Raw genomic sequence first — 16,505 nt, forward strand, 5'->3', positions numbered from 1 at the left:
GTGTTCTGACCTTATATAAAAATGATTCTTGAATACAAGGTAAATATACAGCAGAAATAACATCCTTGATGTCAGATTTCAAAAAACACAAAAGCATGAAAAACAGCTGTCTCTTCTGTGGACCCATCCACCCACCAAACTCAGGACTATCTCCCACAGAGGTCAAGGCCTCAATAGCTGTGAACAAGCAGGGTTGGAAGCCTCTAAAATGCTCTTCAAAGGTCAAGAGTGGATGCCTCAAGTTCCAATCTTTTCTTTATATGTCATGGATATATCATTAATTCATCAACCATTTAATGAACACTATTTATGCTTTAAATTTGTACCATGTTTGAGGTAACTTGTTCTATATACCACACTTCCAAACAGGTAAAATTAAATATAAATTCTATATATAGCTTAAAAATTACAATCCTTACTTTTATATCACAATACTACAACTTAGTCCATAAATATTTGTTTATATCATAACAATAACAACTACTTTGACTGGCAGCATTCACTGCCAGATACTCATATTAGGCACTCTGCATTGATTATTTCTATTCCTCACAAATGTCCTTCAAGGGCGGTATTATTGGCCAAATCTGGATGTAGTAAACTCAGCCTATTAACCTGACCAAGCTCTCAAAAGTAGCAGTACTGGAATTCCACTAGGTCTAGCTTACTTGGAAGTCTACTGCCTCTACTAGTGTCAATAAAAAAGAACCTGTTACAACTCTCATAATATAACTAAATGATTTTTCTACTAAGTCAGAGGAGAGAATAGTGTTGAGAACTGGCTGGGCGTGGTGGCTCACGCCTGTAATCCCAGCACTTTGGGAGGCCGAGGCGGATGGATCACCTGAGGTCAGGAGTTCGAGACCAGCTTGGCCAACATGGTGAAACCTTGTCTCTACTAAAAATACAAAAATTGGCCGGGCATGATGGCGGGCGCCTGTAATCCCAGCTACTCGGAAGGCTGAGGCAGGAGAATCATTTGAACCCAGAAGGTGGAGGTTGCAGTGAGCCGAGATTGTGCCACTGCACTCCAGCCTGGGTGACAGAGTGAGACTCTGTCTCAAAAAAAAAGAGAAAAAAAAAAGAATAGTGTTGAGGACTAAAAAGCCTGTCCACTCCTTATGAACTATGTTAGATTATGAAGCCTATCACCATAATTCATAAAAAAGACAGAATTTTGAGGAGCTAGCTAATAGCTCAGTATTTCCCAAACTTGAGAAATGTGCAGACTAGCTGAAAAAAAAGATTAAGCGCGGAACCCCAGAAATATGTGGATTCTCAGGGATCTACAGAGGCTAATAGAGAAAAGCTAGCTTGAGAAACTTAAGAAACAGGTTGTATTCTGTCGTGAAAACAATTTTGGTTCTGAATTTGCATTGCAAAAGACATTGTCTTGTAAATGTAAATAATTTCATTAACAGTGAAATGAAAACACAAAATTAAAAAAATTCTAACTTAAAAGCTACATACTACAGACTCTAATAGTTTAAGATACGCTAAAGTAGACCAATTAATTAGCCTAATTTTAAGAACATCAGAGGTTGTCTGTTTTGCAGACAGAAAGTATTTTGGGTTCAAATTTTGGGAACTACGCTAGAGAGCTTAATAAGAGTAAAGTTCAGCAGTAATTCAGTTCAACTAGTCAGAACAGGATTGTAATAGTTCAATGGTAGTGAAAGTTCTGCCATTAAAGCTTGATTGAGTTAGTTAAAGGATTGAGAAACAGAAGGGATAGCAGATTCTCACAGGAAAAAATCCCAGAAGTGGTTGTAAGTAAGCCCCTCGTTGTATCACAAAAGAAATTCTCTATATCTGATTCTTGGAGTTTTGATTGAGAATAAGTAATGAATGTTAGTAAATTTCTTCTGAGCATTAATCTCCCTCTCTGAACCACCCAGGAACCTGCCCAACCTCCATTTTGAGCACTTAGCTTATTTTACCTTGTGTTGCAATTTTGTGCATCCAAGACTTTCTCTTCTTGCATGCAGAAGGTTTAGTTAGAGTACTAGCCTTGAATTAGTAGTTTATCATCTCTGTAAAAACTCTTCCTCTTTCTTATTTGAGAAAATTTTTTTCTTTCTTTTTTTTTTTTTACATGGAGTCTCGCTCTGTAACCCAGGCTGGAGTGCAGTGGCGTGATCTCGGCTCACTGCAAACTCCGCCTCCCGGGTTCATGCCATTCTCCTGCCTCAGCCTCCCGAGTAGCTGGGACTACAGGCACCTGCCACCATGCCTGGCTAATTTTTTGTATTTTTATTAGAGACAGGGTTTCACCATGTTAGCCAGGATGGTCTCTATCTCCTGACCTCGTGATCCACCTGCCTCGGCCTCTCAAAGTGCTGGGATTACAGGCATGAGCCACCGCGCCCAGCCCAAGAAAATGAATTTTTAAAACATTTGCTCAATATAACTATCAGCAAAATATTTTCTGGCTTTCTTCAGAACATTTCTGCTTTGCCCTAATATGGTAAAACTACTTCAGGGCAGCAGATAATTCTTTTACAACTAAAATTTAGCCTGTAATCCTGGCACTTTGGGAGGCTGAAGTGGGTAGGTCACTTGAGGCCATGAGTTCAAGACCAGCCTGGCCAATATGGCGAAATCCTGTGACTATGAAAAAATACAAAAACTAGCCGGTGTGGTGGTGCACACCTATAAGTCCTTGATAAGTGCTTTTCCGGATTACAAATAAATCCCCTGTATGTAATAGTTACAACATAATAAAAAATGTGAAGTAAATTGCTATGAAAATGTTTAATTTGCCAAAATGTAAACATCCCTCAATAAAAAAAGGAATCAAAGACATAGCTAGCTTTTTTCCAAATAATAAATATTTTCTTGTGGCCTTAATCCCAGAGAAGGTAAATTTTAATTGATAAACTACATATGTACCTTACCCCTAAATCAAAGATAAAGTGGATACTAACTTCGAAACACCATCAAATAATCTCAACTAGGTAACTAAAACAGAGTTAGAAAGCTTCCACTAAAAATATTCTAATATCTTCCTAAGAACCCGTTAGTAAAACTTAAATAGCCTGGAGATTCTGGATAATGGTCATAACCATAACTATAGAGGCCTATGAGTAAGAATCTTGGTTTTTGATATAATGAGTCTTACGCTATTTAAAATGTTATATGCACACACATGTGCATGACAAGAAGAAAGCAAGCTACATGGTCACTGGTTTTTTTATTTTTTTATTTTTTTCATTATAATGGCCACCTGTACTAGGAGAGAAAGTCCCTGAAAGCACAAATGTAGAAAGCTGAAACTGGATCCCTTCCTTACACCTTATACAAAAATTAATTCAAGATGGATTAAAGACTTAAATGTTAGACCTAAAACCATTAAAATCCTACAAGAAAACCTAGGCAATACCATTCAGGACATAGGCATGGGCAAGGACTTCATGTCTAAAACACCAAAAGCAATGGCAACAAAAGCCAAAATTGACAAATGGGATCTAATCAAACTAAAGAGCTTCTGTACAGCAAAAGAAACTACCATCAGAGTGAACAGGCAACCTACAGAATGGGAGAAAATTTTTGCAACCTACTCATCTGACAAAGGGCTAATATCCAGAATCTACAATGAACTCAAACAAATTTACAAGAAAAAAACAAACAACCCCATCAAAAAGCGGGCGAAGGACATGAACAGACACTTCTCAAAAGAAGACATTTATGCAGCCAAAAAACACATGAAAAAATGTTCATCATCACTGGCCATCAGAGAAATGCAAAGCAAAACCACAATGAGATACCATCTCACACCAGTTAGAATGGCCATCATTAAAAAGTCAGGAAACAACAGGTGCTGGAGAGGATGTGGAGAAATAGGAACACTTTTACACTGTTGGTGGGACTGTAAACTAGTTCAACCATTGTGGAAGTCAGTGTGGCGATTCCTCAGGGATCTCGAACTAGAAATACCATTTGACCCAGCCATCCCATTACTGGGTATATACCCAAAGGACTATAAATCATGCTGCTATAAAGACACATGCACATGTATGTTTATTGTGGCACTATTCACAATAGCAAAGAGTTGGAACCAACCCAAATGTCCAACAACGATAGACTGGATTAAGAAAATGTGGCACATATACACCATGGAATACTATGCAGCCATAAAAAATGATGAGTTCATGTCCTTTGTAGGGACATGGATGAAACTGGAAAACATCATTCTCAGTAAACTATCCCAAGGACAAAAAACCAAACACCGCATGTTCTCACTCATAGGTGGGAATTGAACAATGAGAACTCACGGACACAGGAAGGGGAACATCACACTCCGGGGACTGTTGTGGGGTGGGGGGAGGGGGGAGGGACAGCATTAGGAGATATACCTAATGCTAAATGACGAGTTAATGGGTGCAGCAAAACAACATGGCACATGGATACATATGTAACAAACCTGCACATTGTGCACATGTACCCTAAAACCTAAAGTATAATAATAAAAAAAAAAGAATATACTAATAGCTCAATAAATATTATAAAATTAATGAATAAAAAAATAAAATAAATAAATTTAAAGATAACCTATAAGATATCTCCAGTCATCAAATTCTGTCTTGGATCTAATTATTCTGGGAGAAGTCATTCGCAATGTCTCTGAAGTCTGAGATGCTGAAGGGCGGTGGCACCGATAGCAAGCTCCCTGAGCTCGATTTAGAAAAAGCTGACATTTATGTCTGTTACGTAAGCGGAAGATGGCCTGACTTCCTAGTCACCTGAACGCTCAGCTAACTGGCCAAATGGCAAAAAAGTATGAAGATGGCAGCAAAGAGCATGGAGATCGCTTAGGCATCTTCAAGACAGACAAGTAGATCTAACACTATTGGTTAGGGTCTCCATTCTAAATCTAGAATCTAAATCTAAATCTATAGTCACATATTGCATTTTTTTCCATGCTATCTCTTGTTATTTATGAAGGATACATGATGCAAGGGAAACTCTGCAAGACCTTATATTTGAGAGTTTTAGGGATCAGTGAGAAATTTCTATTCCTCATGACGGTGTGAACTCCCTGAAGGCAGACTCTGCATCAGATTAGGTTCATATCCCTGTTGACTCCCCTTGCTACCTAACCCCATTTTCAAGCAGTAAATGCTCAATATACATTCACTGAAGAAAAAGATGAGTTTTTAATAGTACACATCTTGTAGTAACTCACCAAGCAGTGGTTTTGCTAAAATAGACACCAGTTTTTTTAATTTTAATTTTTGGCAGAGAAACTCTGTTTCTGTAACTAGCACTTACTCACATAACTAGCATATAATAGTCAAAGCCTAGTTTAATATCCAACTGTTTTTTCCACAGATGATTTACCACAAATAATGCTACCATAATAAGTTCTCCCAAAAAAGTGTTAAGTAAATAATGTTTGATGTAGCTTTAGTTAGAAGTCTCTAACAGAAATCACAAAAGTATTTTCTTTCTTTTCTTAAATATTGGGTGACCGTGTAACTTACCTTCCGTACAGGGATACTTCAAGAGTAACATCATGAAGACATAGATGATGAATGATACTGCCACCAGGGTAACATGCATGAACCTAAACATTTAGTCACCCTATCTAAGGGGAACAATTATAGTAAGAACTAGCTATTCATACTACGATTTTTGTGGTTCTTATTCAGGAGAAGTAAAGTATAGTGTCAGTTTGCACATAAACAAATGTTAGATCCTAGAGGTTATTTCCTATGACACATCCTCAGGGGAACAAATGTCCTAATTCTGATATACTACAACAAATAAGCAGAAACTTACCTCTGGTTTGGGGACAAAAGCTTGTCCTGGAATTGTAAAGATGTGTCGAACATTGCAGAGGTACTGAGCCATAACAGAGAGGCGACTACGCTGTTTGCTTCCTGTATTGGCCGCAAGTCTCTAGCGAGAGACAAAAATGAATTTTAGCAAATTAGTCCAGCCTGATTAGATGAAAAAGAGTCAACATTCCATTATTTCTGAACACTAGGTGGACTTTATGAGGCAAATTTGAAAAGGGTGGGCTATCTGACACATGACACACAGCAAACATGGGGAATATTTTCCTCCAACATCAACTGAGGTACACCTAAGAAGTGTGAATTATGTCAAATATAATGCACTGCAAAAATAAGAACATTTGCTCTACCATTGGCTGTTGAGATTTTCGAACCACTGTTATATTCTATAGCAGAAGGTCCTACATAAAACAAGCAATCGATAAATACTTGATGAAGAAATTAGCAAGCATAATGAAAAATGAAAGATGCTTAATCACTTAATTTTCTGAATCACTCCAATATATGAATGAACATTTTAAATGATGTGCTTTTCAAATTCACTTAATATAATAAAACCTTGAGTATTCAGAACCCTTGGGGAATTGGCTGTTCTTGACAAATAATTTTTGTAAAAACCTAGTAATTTATTTTTTAAGCACTCAAACATTTTTGTTTTGCAATTAATTAGGTATATTTAAATTAATTCATAAATGCAATGCAATTTCAATTAAAAGTCCAACAGGATTTAAAAAATTAATTTCCATATGTATTATATATATATTTAAAATTAAATTCCATGTACAATTTATATAAGGCCAAGAATGGCCAGGACACTCCTGAAGAATACCAACAATGATAGGGGAGCTCACCCTACCAGACATCAAAATTGATGCAGGCCCAGACAGATCAATAAAACAAATGCCTTAGAAACAGACCCAAGCACATGCAGACATTTAACACGATAGATGCGATGTAGCAACTGCTAACAGAAAAGGAAGGATCATTCAATAAGTGACACCGGTATAATTAGATGTCCATAGGAGAAAACAGTAGGTCCTTATCTCATGCCATAACCAAAAATAAACTCTAAGCAAATTAACAGTAAGTGAAAAGCAAAACTTTAAAATTTTTATAAGTAAATATCTATGACCTCCGTGGTAGGGAAGAATTTCCTAAAGATGCAAAAGCAAGGCTATATAAGAAAAGACAGACATACACACACACACACACACACACATATATATATATGTATATACATCTTTCTAAAATATATGTATGTATGTATATCTTTTCTTATATAGCTCTGCTTTGGGGACAAAATATATATATATGTCTTTTTTTTTTTTTTTTTGCTCTTGGCTGGGAACAGTGGCTCATGCCTGTAATTCCAGTGCTTTGAGAAGCCAAAACACGAGGACTGCCAGACGCCAGGAGTTCAAGACCAGCCTGGGCAACACAGCAAGACGCCCTCCTCAATAACAACAACAAAAACTACTGTACTTTACTAAAATTCTTAATTTCTGTATAATAAGAACATTATAAATGTTTATAAGGCACAGACTAAGAGAAAGTATTGGAAACTTAGTGTTCAGAATACAGATGAAATTCCTATACATCAATAATCATAAGATAAACAGCTAACAGAATATATAAGGCAACTCACATAAGAGAAATCCAAATAAACCATAATATAAACTATGCTCCACCACCATAGGAATATGCAAATTAGAACATCAGATATAATTTCATACACATGAAATGAACAATTAAAAAAAAAAACCTAACCGAACCTGATACTGGAGAATATCTGCAGCTACAGGAACTTTCAGATACTGCTAGTGAGAGAGGAAATCTGTACAAGCATTTGTAGTATAATTTGGTAATACACAGTAGAGCTGAAGCTGTGTAAAACCTCATGACCCTTTAGGTCTCTAAGAACATATCCTAGAGCACGGCATGCATACTTACACAGGCGATAGGTATAAAAATGTTCATTATGGCATTATGTGTAATGTCAAGAAATGAAAAAATAATACAAATCAACAGGTGAAAGAAAAAATAGACTGTGATAATTTTGATAATGGAATACGAGATTGAATCCCAAAATGGAATAAAAAATAATCCGGTCACAGAAAATTTGTACAGTATAATGCTATTTGTATAAAATCTTGAAAAGATTACGCCTATCATTTACTCTCTCTCTGAGTGTGTGTGTGTGTGTATGTGTGTGTGGTGTATTTATCTGCAGTGCAAGGATAAAATATGTATGGAAATAATGATGATGAAGTTTAAGATAGTACAACTCATAGGAGGGAAAGAAAGGGGATAGAAGAGGGCTCCAAACATATCAACAATATTTTATTTCTTTAAAAAAGATATAAAAAATATGGCAATATATTAAAATTGAACAGAGCTGAGTGGTGAGTAAAAAAATTTAGGGATGCTTATCTTTCTAAAATGTATCTTGCTTCTCTGTGTTCTTAAGAGCTCAAAGGACATTCTAACCCTCTTCTGAATGATTCATGGGCAACATTACAAACACCAATGATTACTGGAACAATCCTGGGGCTAGGTAGGCAGGCAGGGGGCCCCACTGCTCAACAGTAAAAGACACAGTGCTTTCTGAGCTGGTTTGCAGCTGTTGGGTTTGCTCTTTCCTGCTTCACTGCAATGCACACACATAGTCTAATCACTTCTTTTCCTTTGCTGCTTGTAGCCTGCTGTGGACATGAAAACCATATAATTTACCTTATTAGAGCTTTGCCTTAAGGAAGATTAAAAAATAGGTTCTGTGTGAGGTATGGAAGAAACTTCCTATGGGCCAAGTTATAGATTGTACACAAAGCCAACCTTTCATCTCATACCCCTTCCCCCTGACCTTTTTATTTTAAACTGTCTGGCTCTTGTCTGTTTGGAGAGTTGAAATTATTGGGCTGCCGTACTCAAGATAAGTGATGAGTTACTATAGCATGTAAGATAAAATATAATCTTTCTTACTAAAATGTAAAACCAAGACACATATACTCTCATACAGCTACAAAAAATGACAGAAGTAGAGATTTAAGTTAAAGAATAAGCTTATGGATCAAGTGGTCAAAAATATTTCTAGTTCTTCATAAAGTAAAAAAGGAGCTTAATCTTACTACTGGCAGAAAATTCAAAAATTCAAAATGCATTGCAAATATCCAACTGGCACAATTCAAAAAAGATCTTATTTAAGTACATTTCACTTAGAACACATCCAGAAACGTCAGGGGAATGTGTGTCCAATCCATTAACCTGACCCATTCAATTCAATCTTTGTAGCATATATCCCCAGGCTGTAGAGATGAAAACATGGGAATCATATATTTCAATTTAGAAAAAAGCAGCACACATAGCTGTCCCTAACTCTTTAAGGAAAAATTCAAATCACAGACCAGAAAGCTCTACAAAAGATTTCATTCAAAGCTAGCATAAAACTGAAATGGTCTATCAACCTCAAATATACATTACTGTTTCTGTGATAGATATACTATCGGGAAAGCTATGAAAATTCAACATCCATTACAAGATAGATGATTTTAGCAACAAAAGGTCAGGAAACCAAACCAGTTAATTTTTCTTTAAAAGGAAACCTCTAAACCTTGAGCTTTTAAAAAGCATTTTGATGGAGTATGAGAAAAACAAGGGGTCAAAGAATTTACAAGGACAGTGGTTTTTTTTTTTCTTATTAATCTAAAATAATTTTAAGTACAAGGAGAAAAATTAGGCTTACACTTCAGAAGCTACACAGCCATATATCAGGGACAATGAGAACTATGCAATGTAATTAATGGAGAGGGTGACTCCCTCCCTGCTTGGGATGTGCCCATAAACAGCCAGGGTCCTCTGGAGATGGTAGGAGAAAAAGAGGCTGATGCTGGACCCAGAAAGAAAAGAACACAGGGCCAGCAACATCGAGAACTTGCACATCATGACTTTAGCAGAAAACACACTACCTGTACTCAAGTTCAGCCTTCCCTGTAACTACTCCATGACCTTCTGGAAGGCATTAAACCCTTTTGAGACTCAGTTCATCATTTATATTAATAAAATGAGGTTAGATGGGATTAGTTCTCACTTACTGCTTAACAGTCTGATTATATTATATGAGCTGTAACTTTATATTGTCTATATGTCCCTTAATGCATATGAGCTGAATTCTTACACTTAGATCCTGTAGTGCTAGAGACAGGAATAAGACAACGGTGCTCATTTATTGTTTTGTAATTCACAAACAAAGTAAATGTTAAAAAGAGCTTTCTGTGGCTAAAATACAAAATTACATATACAACCATGTCAAGAGCAAATGGCATATAAGAAAAAGCTGCTATATGAAATGGTGTGAATTAGTGTCCCTGCCCAAATCTCTTGTCAAATTGTAATCCCCAACGTTGGAGGAGGGTCCTGGTGAAAGGTGATTGGATCAAAGGGGCAGATTTCCCTCTTGCTGTTCTCACGACAGTGAGTTCTCACGAGAACTGGTTGTTGTAAAGTGTGTAGCACCTCCCCCCACTCTCTCTTCCCCCTGCTCCAGCCACATAAACCGTGCCTGCTTCCCCTTTGCCTTCCGCCATGATTGTAAGTTTCCTGAGGCCTTCCCAGCCATGCTTCCTGTAGAGTTGCAGACATGTGAGCCAATTAAACCTTTTTTTTTTTTAAATAAATTATCCAGTCTCAGGTATCTCTTTATAGCAGTGCATAGAATGGACTAATAAAGGGACCAGGCACGGTGGCTCACGCCTGTAATCCCAGCACTTTGGGAGGCCGAGGTGAGTGGATCACGAGGTCAGGAGATTGAGACCATCCTGGCTAACACGGTGAAACCCCGTCTCTACTAAAAAAATACAAAAAAATTAGCCAGGCGTGGTGGCAGGCGTCTGTAGTCCCAGCTACTCCGGAGGCTGAGGCAGGAGAATGGCGTGAACCTGGGAGGTGGGGCTTGAAGTGAGCAAGATCGGGCCACTGCACTCCAGCCTGGGTGACAGAGCGAGACTCGGTCTCAAAAAAAAAAAAAGAAAAGAATGGACTAATATAGTATATATTCTCCCACTGAAACTTTCACTTGCAACATGTGAAAATCAGAGGACCAGTGTTACCTAGACTTCCAAGGCATTCCATAAGTTATAGACTCGATATAAACTCTTCTCAGTATTCATGCTAAAATTGAACTAAAATCAACTTTTTTGTTAAAGAAAAAGAATTGCATATGGTGAAATCGAAGCAACACTATTATTAATAACCACAACTGACGTTCTAAGTCACCGAAAATATTACTCCACCTCTTCTTAAGCCTCTGTTTCTTTGTGTTTCCCCCCACACAAATAGAGTACATAGTATTTGGTATCTCTATTGTATTATTCAAGAGCAGAAATACCAAAATAATCATGTCAGCTGAGAAAAATAAATCCACAGATGTGGTATAATAAGAAATATATTTGGACTTTGTCTCTGGTTCTTTGCACACCTCCTAAAGCCCTTGAAATTTTCTGAGTGATAGGCATGTCTTGCTTTAAATTCACAAGTCCCCCAGAGTTTACAGTCATGAGATAACTTAGGATGAGGCCTCTAGGTAGCTCAAGATGGGGCTAGTCACTGAGACCAACGATTACCCGTTACTTAAGCGTAGGTAAAGTGTTTCCCTGAGTTTTTGAGCCATTCTGACAAATGATTCAATCTGAGGAGGGGGTCATGGGAACCTCTCATTTATTTTATAGCTGGTCGCTCAGAACTCCTAGAGGCCCAGATTTGTAACTGTCATCTGAAGTGAGGGGCAGTCTTGTGGGACTTGGTCCTTAACTTGTGGGATCTAACACTAAGAACAAGTGGACAGTGTCGGAATTGAATGAAACTGCAGGATGCCCAGCTGGTGTCTGGAGAACTGGAGATTGCTTGGTGTGGAAAAAACCCACACATCTGGTGTCAGAAGTTGTGTAAGTGCAGAGGAAACAAGAATGTTTTCTGTCAGAACCAACATATCCAAAGGTTGAGAAAAATGACAAAGAAAACTCAGCATGGGCCCAATTCAATCCAACCCAAGAGACTTAGCAGGTTCATGAAGGGGAAATGACAAAGACCTTAAGAAAAGTGGTGATACCGCCTCAGGGTTCCTAACAAACAGGAAAGGGTCCTACATTTTTATGATGGGAAGTTCCAAGAGTCCTGAGAGAAAGATTTTATGGCCAAATCATCTATAGGAAAGTTTTTTAACCTTAGCATGACTGACATCTTGGGCTAATTAATGTTGGGTGGTTCTTCACTGTGGGAGGCTCTGCTGTGCACTGAAGGATGCTTCCCAGCATCCCTAACCTTCTATCCACTAGAGACCAGAAGCCCCCTCCTGGATATGACAACCAAAAACACGTCAGACATTGCCAAATGCCCCTGAGGAGCAGATAAGGCAAAAGTGCCCTCCTTGGAAATGATTCCTCTAAACAGGAACAAGGATAAAAAGAGAGAGAGAGAGATCTGAGAAATGAAATTTTTGTGATACACTCATTATCTGAGAGGAATGCATTTAAAGAATTAAGCTTATACAGTAGTAGTAGAGTGTATCGATTTCAAACAAATTCTGGTATTAAAAAGTTTTGTTCTGAAACAACAATAAAGCTGAATAAGTCATAGGAAACGAGAGTTTGCATAAACAGGACAACAGGCAGAGCAGGAAATTTCAGTCATCACTGAAATGGAAAGGAGACGAGCCTTAGATGCCCAGCCTGCAGAGGACTGGAGGTCCTTCTCGGGCTGTAGCAGAGGCAGGGGGCAGCTTAAACTGAGCCTAGAGGTCTCCTGGCCTTGGGGAGCCAGAGCTGGAGATCTGGGAGGCCTCAGCAGGCAGAATTTTTGGGGTAGACTACCAGAGATATGGAAAACACACACACGCGGTGCTCACATGTGTGCAGGAGCAGGGGGTGGGGGAGACAGGAACGGGAGAGGGAGAGAGAATGTGAGGCAGAGCTCCTGAGGTAGCAAAAGGGCCCCCTAGGTCCCCTGCTGAGCACTGATCTGCAGCTGCCTGAGGCTTGGGAACCTGAACTAGAACCAGGGGAAGGCAGGAGCAACTGGGGCTCACATGGCTCAAGAGGCCCTGAAACATGCAGGGCGTTGGGTGCCTTCCTCAGAAAGGTCATGACATAGTACTGGGGCTCAACTAGCCCCACATTAAAAGCTACCCTGGATCCACCAGAACAATAAAAGCCTCAAGCAATCTTATCTATGTGTCACAACAAACCCAACACTCAACCCAATATCACAAAATCCAGCCCTCATCAACATTAAAAAAAATAAAACTCTCACAATACCTGATGTTTTGTCAGAAATTACCAGGCTTTCAAAGAAACAGAAAAATGCAATCTATAGCAAGGAAGGGGAAATCAATCACTAAAAGAGTACAGAAATGATAGAGGTAATGAAATTAGCAGGCAAGGATCTTAAAACAGCTACTTTATTTATTTGTTCAATTTTTTGAGACAGGGTCTTGCTCTGTCGCCCAGGCTGGAGTGCAGTGACATGATCATGGCTCACTGCAATTTGATCTCCTGGGCTGATCTTCCCACCTCAGCCTTCTGAGTATCCGAGACCACAGGCATGCAGCACTGGACCTGGCTAATTTTTTATTTATTTTTTGTAGAGACAAGGTAACATAGTGAGCTAGGTTACCCAGGCTGGTCTCAAACTCTGGCTCAAGCAATCCTCCCACCTTAGCCTCCCAAAGTGTTGAGATTACAGATGTGAGCCAGCACGCCTGGCCAAAACATCTACTTTAAATATCATACATTCATACAAAAATGCCAAGGAAGGCATGAACATAATGAGGACAGAAAGAGAAGATCCAAAGACCCAAATGGAACTTAAGAGATAATTTTTTTTAATAATAGTTAACCAAATATCCATGCATTTACTTAATTCTTTCCTTTACTGCTGATTTTTGATCTGACCATTATCAGATACTGCTAAGGTGTCTGCACTGGGCCTTCTAGTCTAGTAATTGCTGTGTCACGTGCTGCTTCTCATACTGCTTTAATTATTAAAGCTTCACCATACATTTTAGCATATGACAAGGAAGTCTTCTCTCATCACTCTCCCTTTTCAACACTTCTTATGTATTGTTGCAGGTCTATTCCTCCAGATGATCCTTAGAACAGCATATTTCAAGATAAATTCTTTGAGGATTATAATTAGATATACAGAATTCTTGGAAAAATTAGCATCTTTACAATAATCATTTTTCCTTCTGGGGCCATGATATTTCTCTGGATTTATCTTAGTGACCTTGAGATTCTCAGTTAGGTTTTGTAGTTATTTTTATATATATCTCTCATTTTTTCTTAGGTTTTCAAAATAATTATCTCCAAATAGTATTTTTGTATTTCTCATTCCAATAATGGTATATTTCCCTTGATTCACTCCGTTATATTTAGTTTTCTATTTATTTATCATGAATTCAATCTTAAACTCTCCTGAGTTTTTGTAACTTTTTTTTGATTCTATGCAAACTTGACAGTAGTTTTATCAAATTCCCCTTTTAATTGGCTCCAATCTGGACTGGCTGTTCTTCCTGAGGACTCGTTTCTCTCTGTCCTGTAGGGGGCCCTCTGCTTCCTGGATTTCATGTCATTTTTTTCTTGATGTCTCTAATCAGACCAATGCTTACATGATGTCTCTAACCAGACCAATGCTGACAGAGGTGCTGACAGGATTCAACGAAGGCTGACTTGTGAGTAAATGGAGCTTGGTTAATTGGGACCCATATGTTAAAAATAGTAAAATTGGCTTCTACTTCACTATACAGAGAGATCAACCCCAAGTGGACTATAGATATAAATGTGAAAGGTAAACATAAAGCTTCTAGAAGATAACAGAAGAATATCTTCATGAACTCAAGATATAAAAAGGGTTTCCTCAACAAAACACAAAAAGCACTAGACATAAATTTAAAATTAAGAATGCCTGCTCTTCAAAAGACACCATAAAAAGAAAATAACGACATGCCATAGAGTAGAAGAAATGCTCAACACATTTAACTAAGGACTAGTATGAAGAGTATTAAAGAGTATGTGAGAATTCCTCCAAATCAGTAAGAAAAAGATAAGCAACCCAAAAGAAAGGTGAGCAAAAAGCAAGCACTAAAAACAAGGAACCCAAAAAGGTCAGTAAACACACAATAATGCCCAATTTTGCTACAAACCAGCAAGGACAAAATAAAACACAATGACATTCCATTACCCTGATATTAATAAAAATGTACAAGTCTGGCAATAGTGAGTACTGGCAAGAATATGGAGCAAAATGAACTCATACACACTGCTGGTGGGAATATAAACAGGCATGATGATTTCAGAGATGAATTCAGCATGCAGGGGTGAAGATTTGCAGCTCCACTCCCAGGTAAATACCCTAGAGAAATGTCGCCCATGTGCCCCAACTGACACAGTATGGAATGTTTTTGACAGTTTTGTTTGTAAAAACAGAACACTGAAACTAATTCATGGTCCGCGAACATGAGAATGAATAGATAAGGATCTTACACAGTCAAATAGTGGGTAGTATATATAGCTACCTAAATAAACCACAGCCATGAGCAACATCAGTGAATCCTACAAATAACGTTCAGGATAAAAAGAACACATACTATATGAATACGTACAGAATACATATTATATGAACCCAGTTGTCAAAAGTGGACAAAACTAGGCTGGGCACGGTGGCTCAAGCCTGTAATCCCAGCACTTTGGGAGGCCAAGGCGGGCGGATCACAAGGTCAGGAGATAGAGACCATCCTGGCTAACATGGTGAAACCCCGTCTCTAATAAAAATACAAAAAATTAGCCGGGCGTGGTGGCGGGCGCCTGTAGTCCCAGCTACTTGGGAGGCTGAGGCAGGAGAATGGCATGAACCCGGGAGGCGGAGCTTGCAGTGAGCCGAGATCATGCCACTGCACTCCTGGGTTACAGAGCAAGACTCCATGTAAAAAAAAAAAAAAAAAAAATTCCATTTTCTCAAATAAGAAAGAGGAAGAGTTTTTACAGAGATGAGATGATAAACTACTAATTCAAGGCTAGTACTCTAACTAAACCTTCTGCATGCAAGAAGAGAAAGTCCTGGATGCACAAAATTGCAACACAAGGTAAGATAAGCTAAGTGCTAAAAATAGAGGTTGGGCAGGTTCCTGGGTGGTTCAGAGAGGGAGATTAATGCTCAGAAGAAATTTACTAACATTCATTACTTATTCTCAATCAAAACTCCAAGAATCAGATATAGAGAATTTCTTTTGTGATACAACGAGGGGCTTACTTACAACCACTTCTGGGATTTTTTCCTGTGAGAATCTGCTATCCCTTCTGTTTCTCAATCCTTTAACTAACTCAGTCAAGCTTTAATGGCAGAACTTTCACTACCATTGAACTATTACAATCCTGTTCTGACTAGTTGAACTGAATTACTGCTGAACTTTACTCTTATTAAGCTCTCTGGCGTAGTTCCCAAAATTTGAACCCAAAATACTTTCTGTCTGCAAAACAGACAACCTCTGAGGTTCTTAAAATTAGGCTAATTAATTGGTCTACTTTAGTGTCTCTTAAACTATTAGAGTCTGTAGTATGTAGCTTTTAAGTTAGAATTTTTTTAATTTTGTGTTTTCATTTCACTGTTAATGAAATTATTTACATTTACAAGACAATGTCTTTTGCAATGCAAATTCAGAAC

At 38.2% G+C, this 16,505-nt stretch overlaps 1 protein-coding gene across 8 annotated transcripts in view; it reads right to left on the reverse strand.

Moving 5' to 3' along the window:
* Nucleotides 1-16,505, reverse strand: part of TFB1M (transcription factor B1, mitochondrial) — a 62,971-nt gene that overhangs the window by 26,802 nt on the left and 19,664 nt on the right. For all 8 annotated transcript variants that reach the window (XR_008654836.2, XR_010119191.1, XR_010119189.1 and 5 more), the window contains one exon: nt 5,782-5,901. Coding sequence is in view for 4 of the 8 variants with exons in the window: in XM_055267852.2 (XP_055123827.1) it covers nt 5,782-5,901 (120 nt within the window). In the remaining 4 variants the exon portion in view is untranslated. The remainder of the gene's footprint in view (nt 1-5,781; nt 5,902-16,505) is intronic.

The sequence above is a fragment of the Symphalangus syndactylus genome, chromosome 2 (assembly GCF_028878055.3).
Source record: "Symphalangus syndactylus isolate Jambi chromosome 2, NHGRI_mSymSyn1-v2.1_pri, whole genome shotgun sequence".
Taxonomy (NCBI): domain Eukaryota; kingdom Metazoa; phylum Chordata; class Mammalia; order Primates; family Hylobatidae; genus Symphalangus; species Symphalangus syndactylus.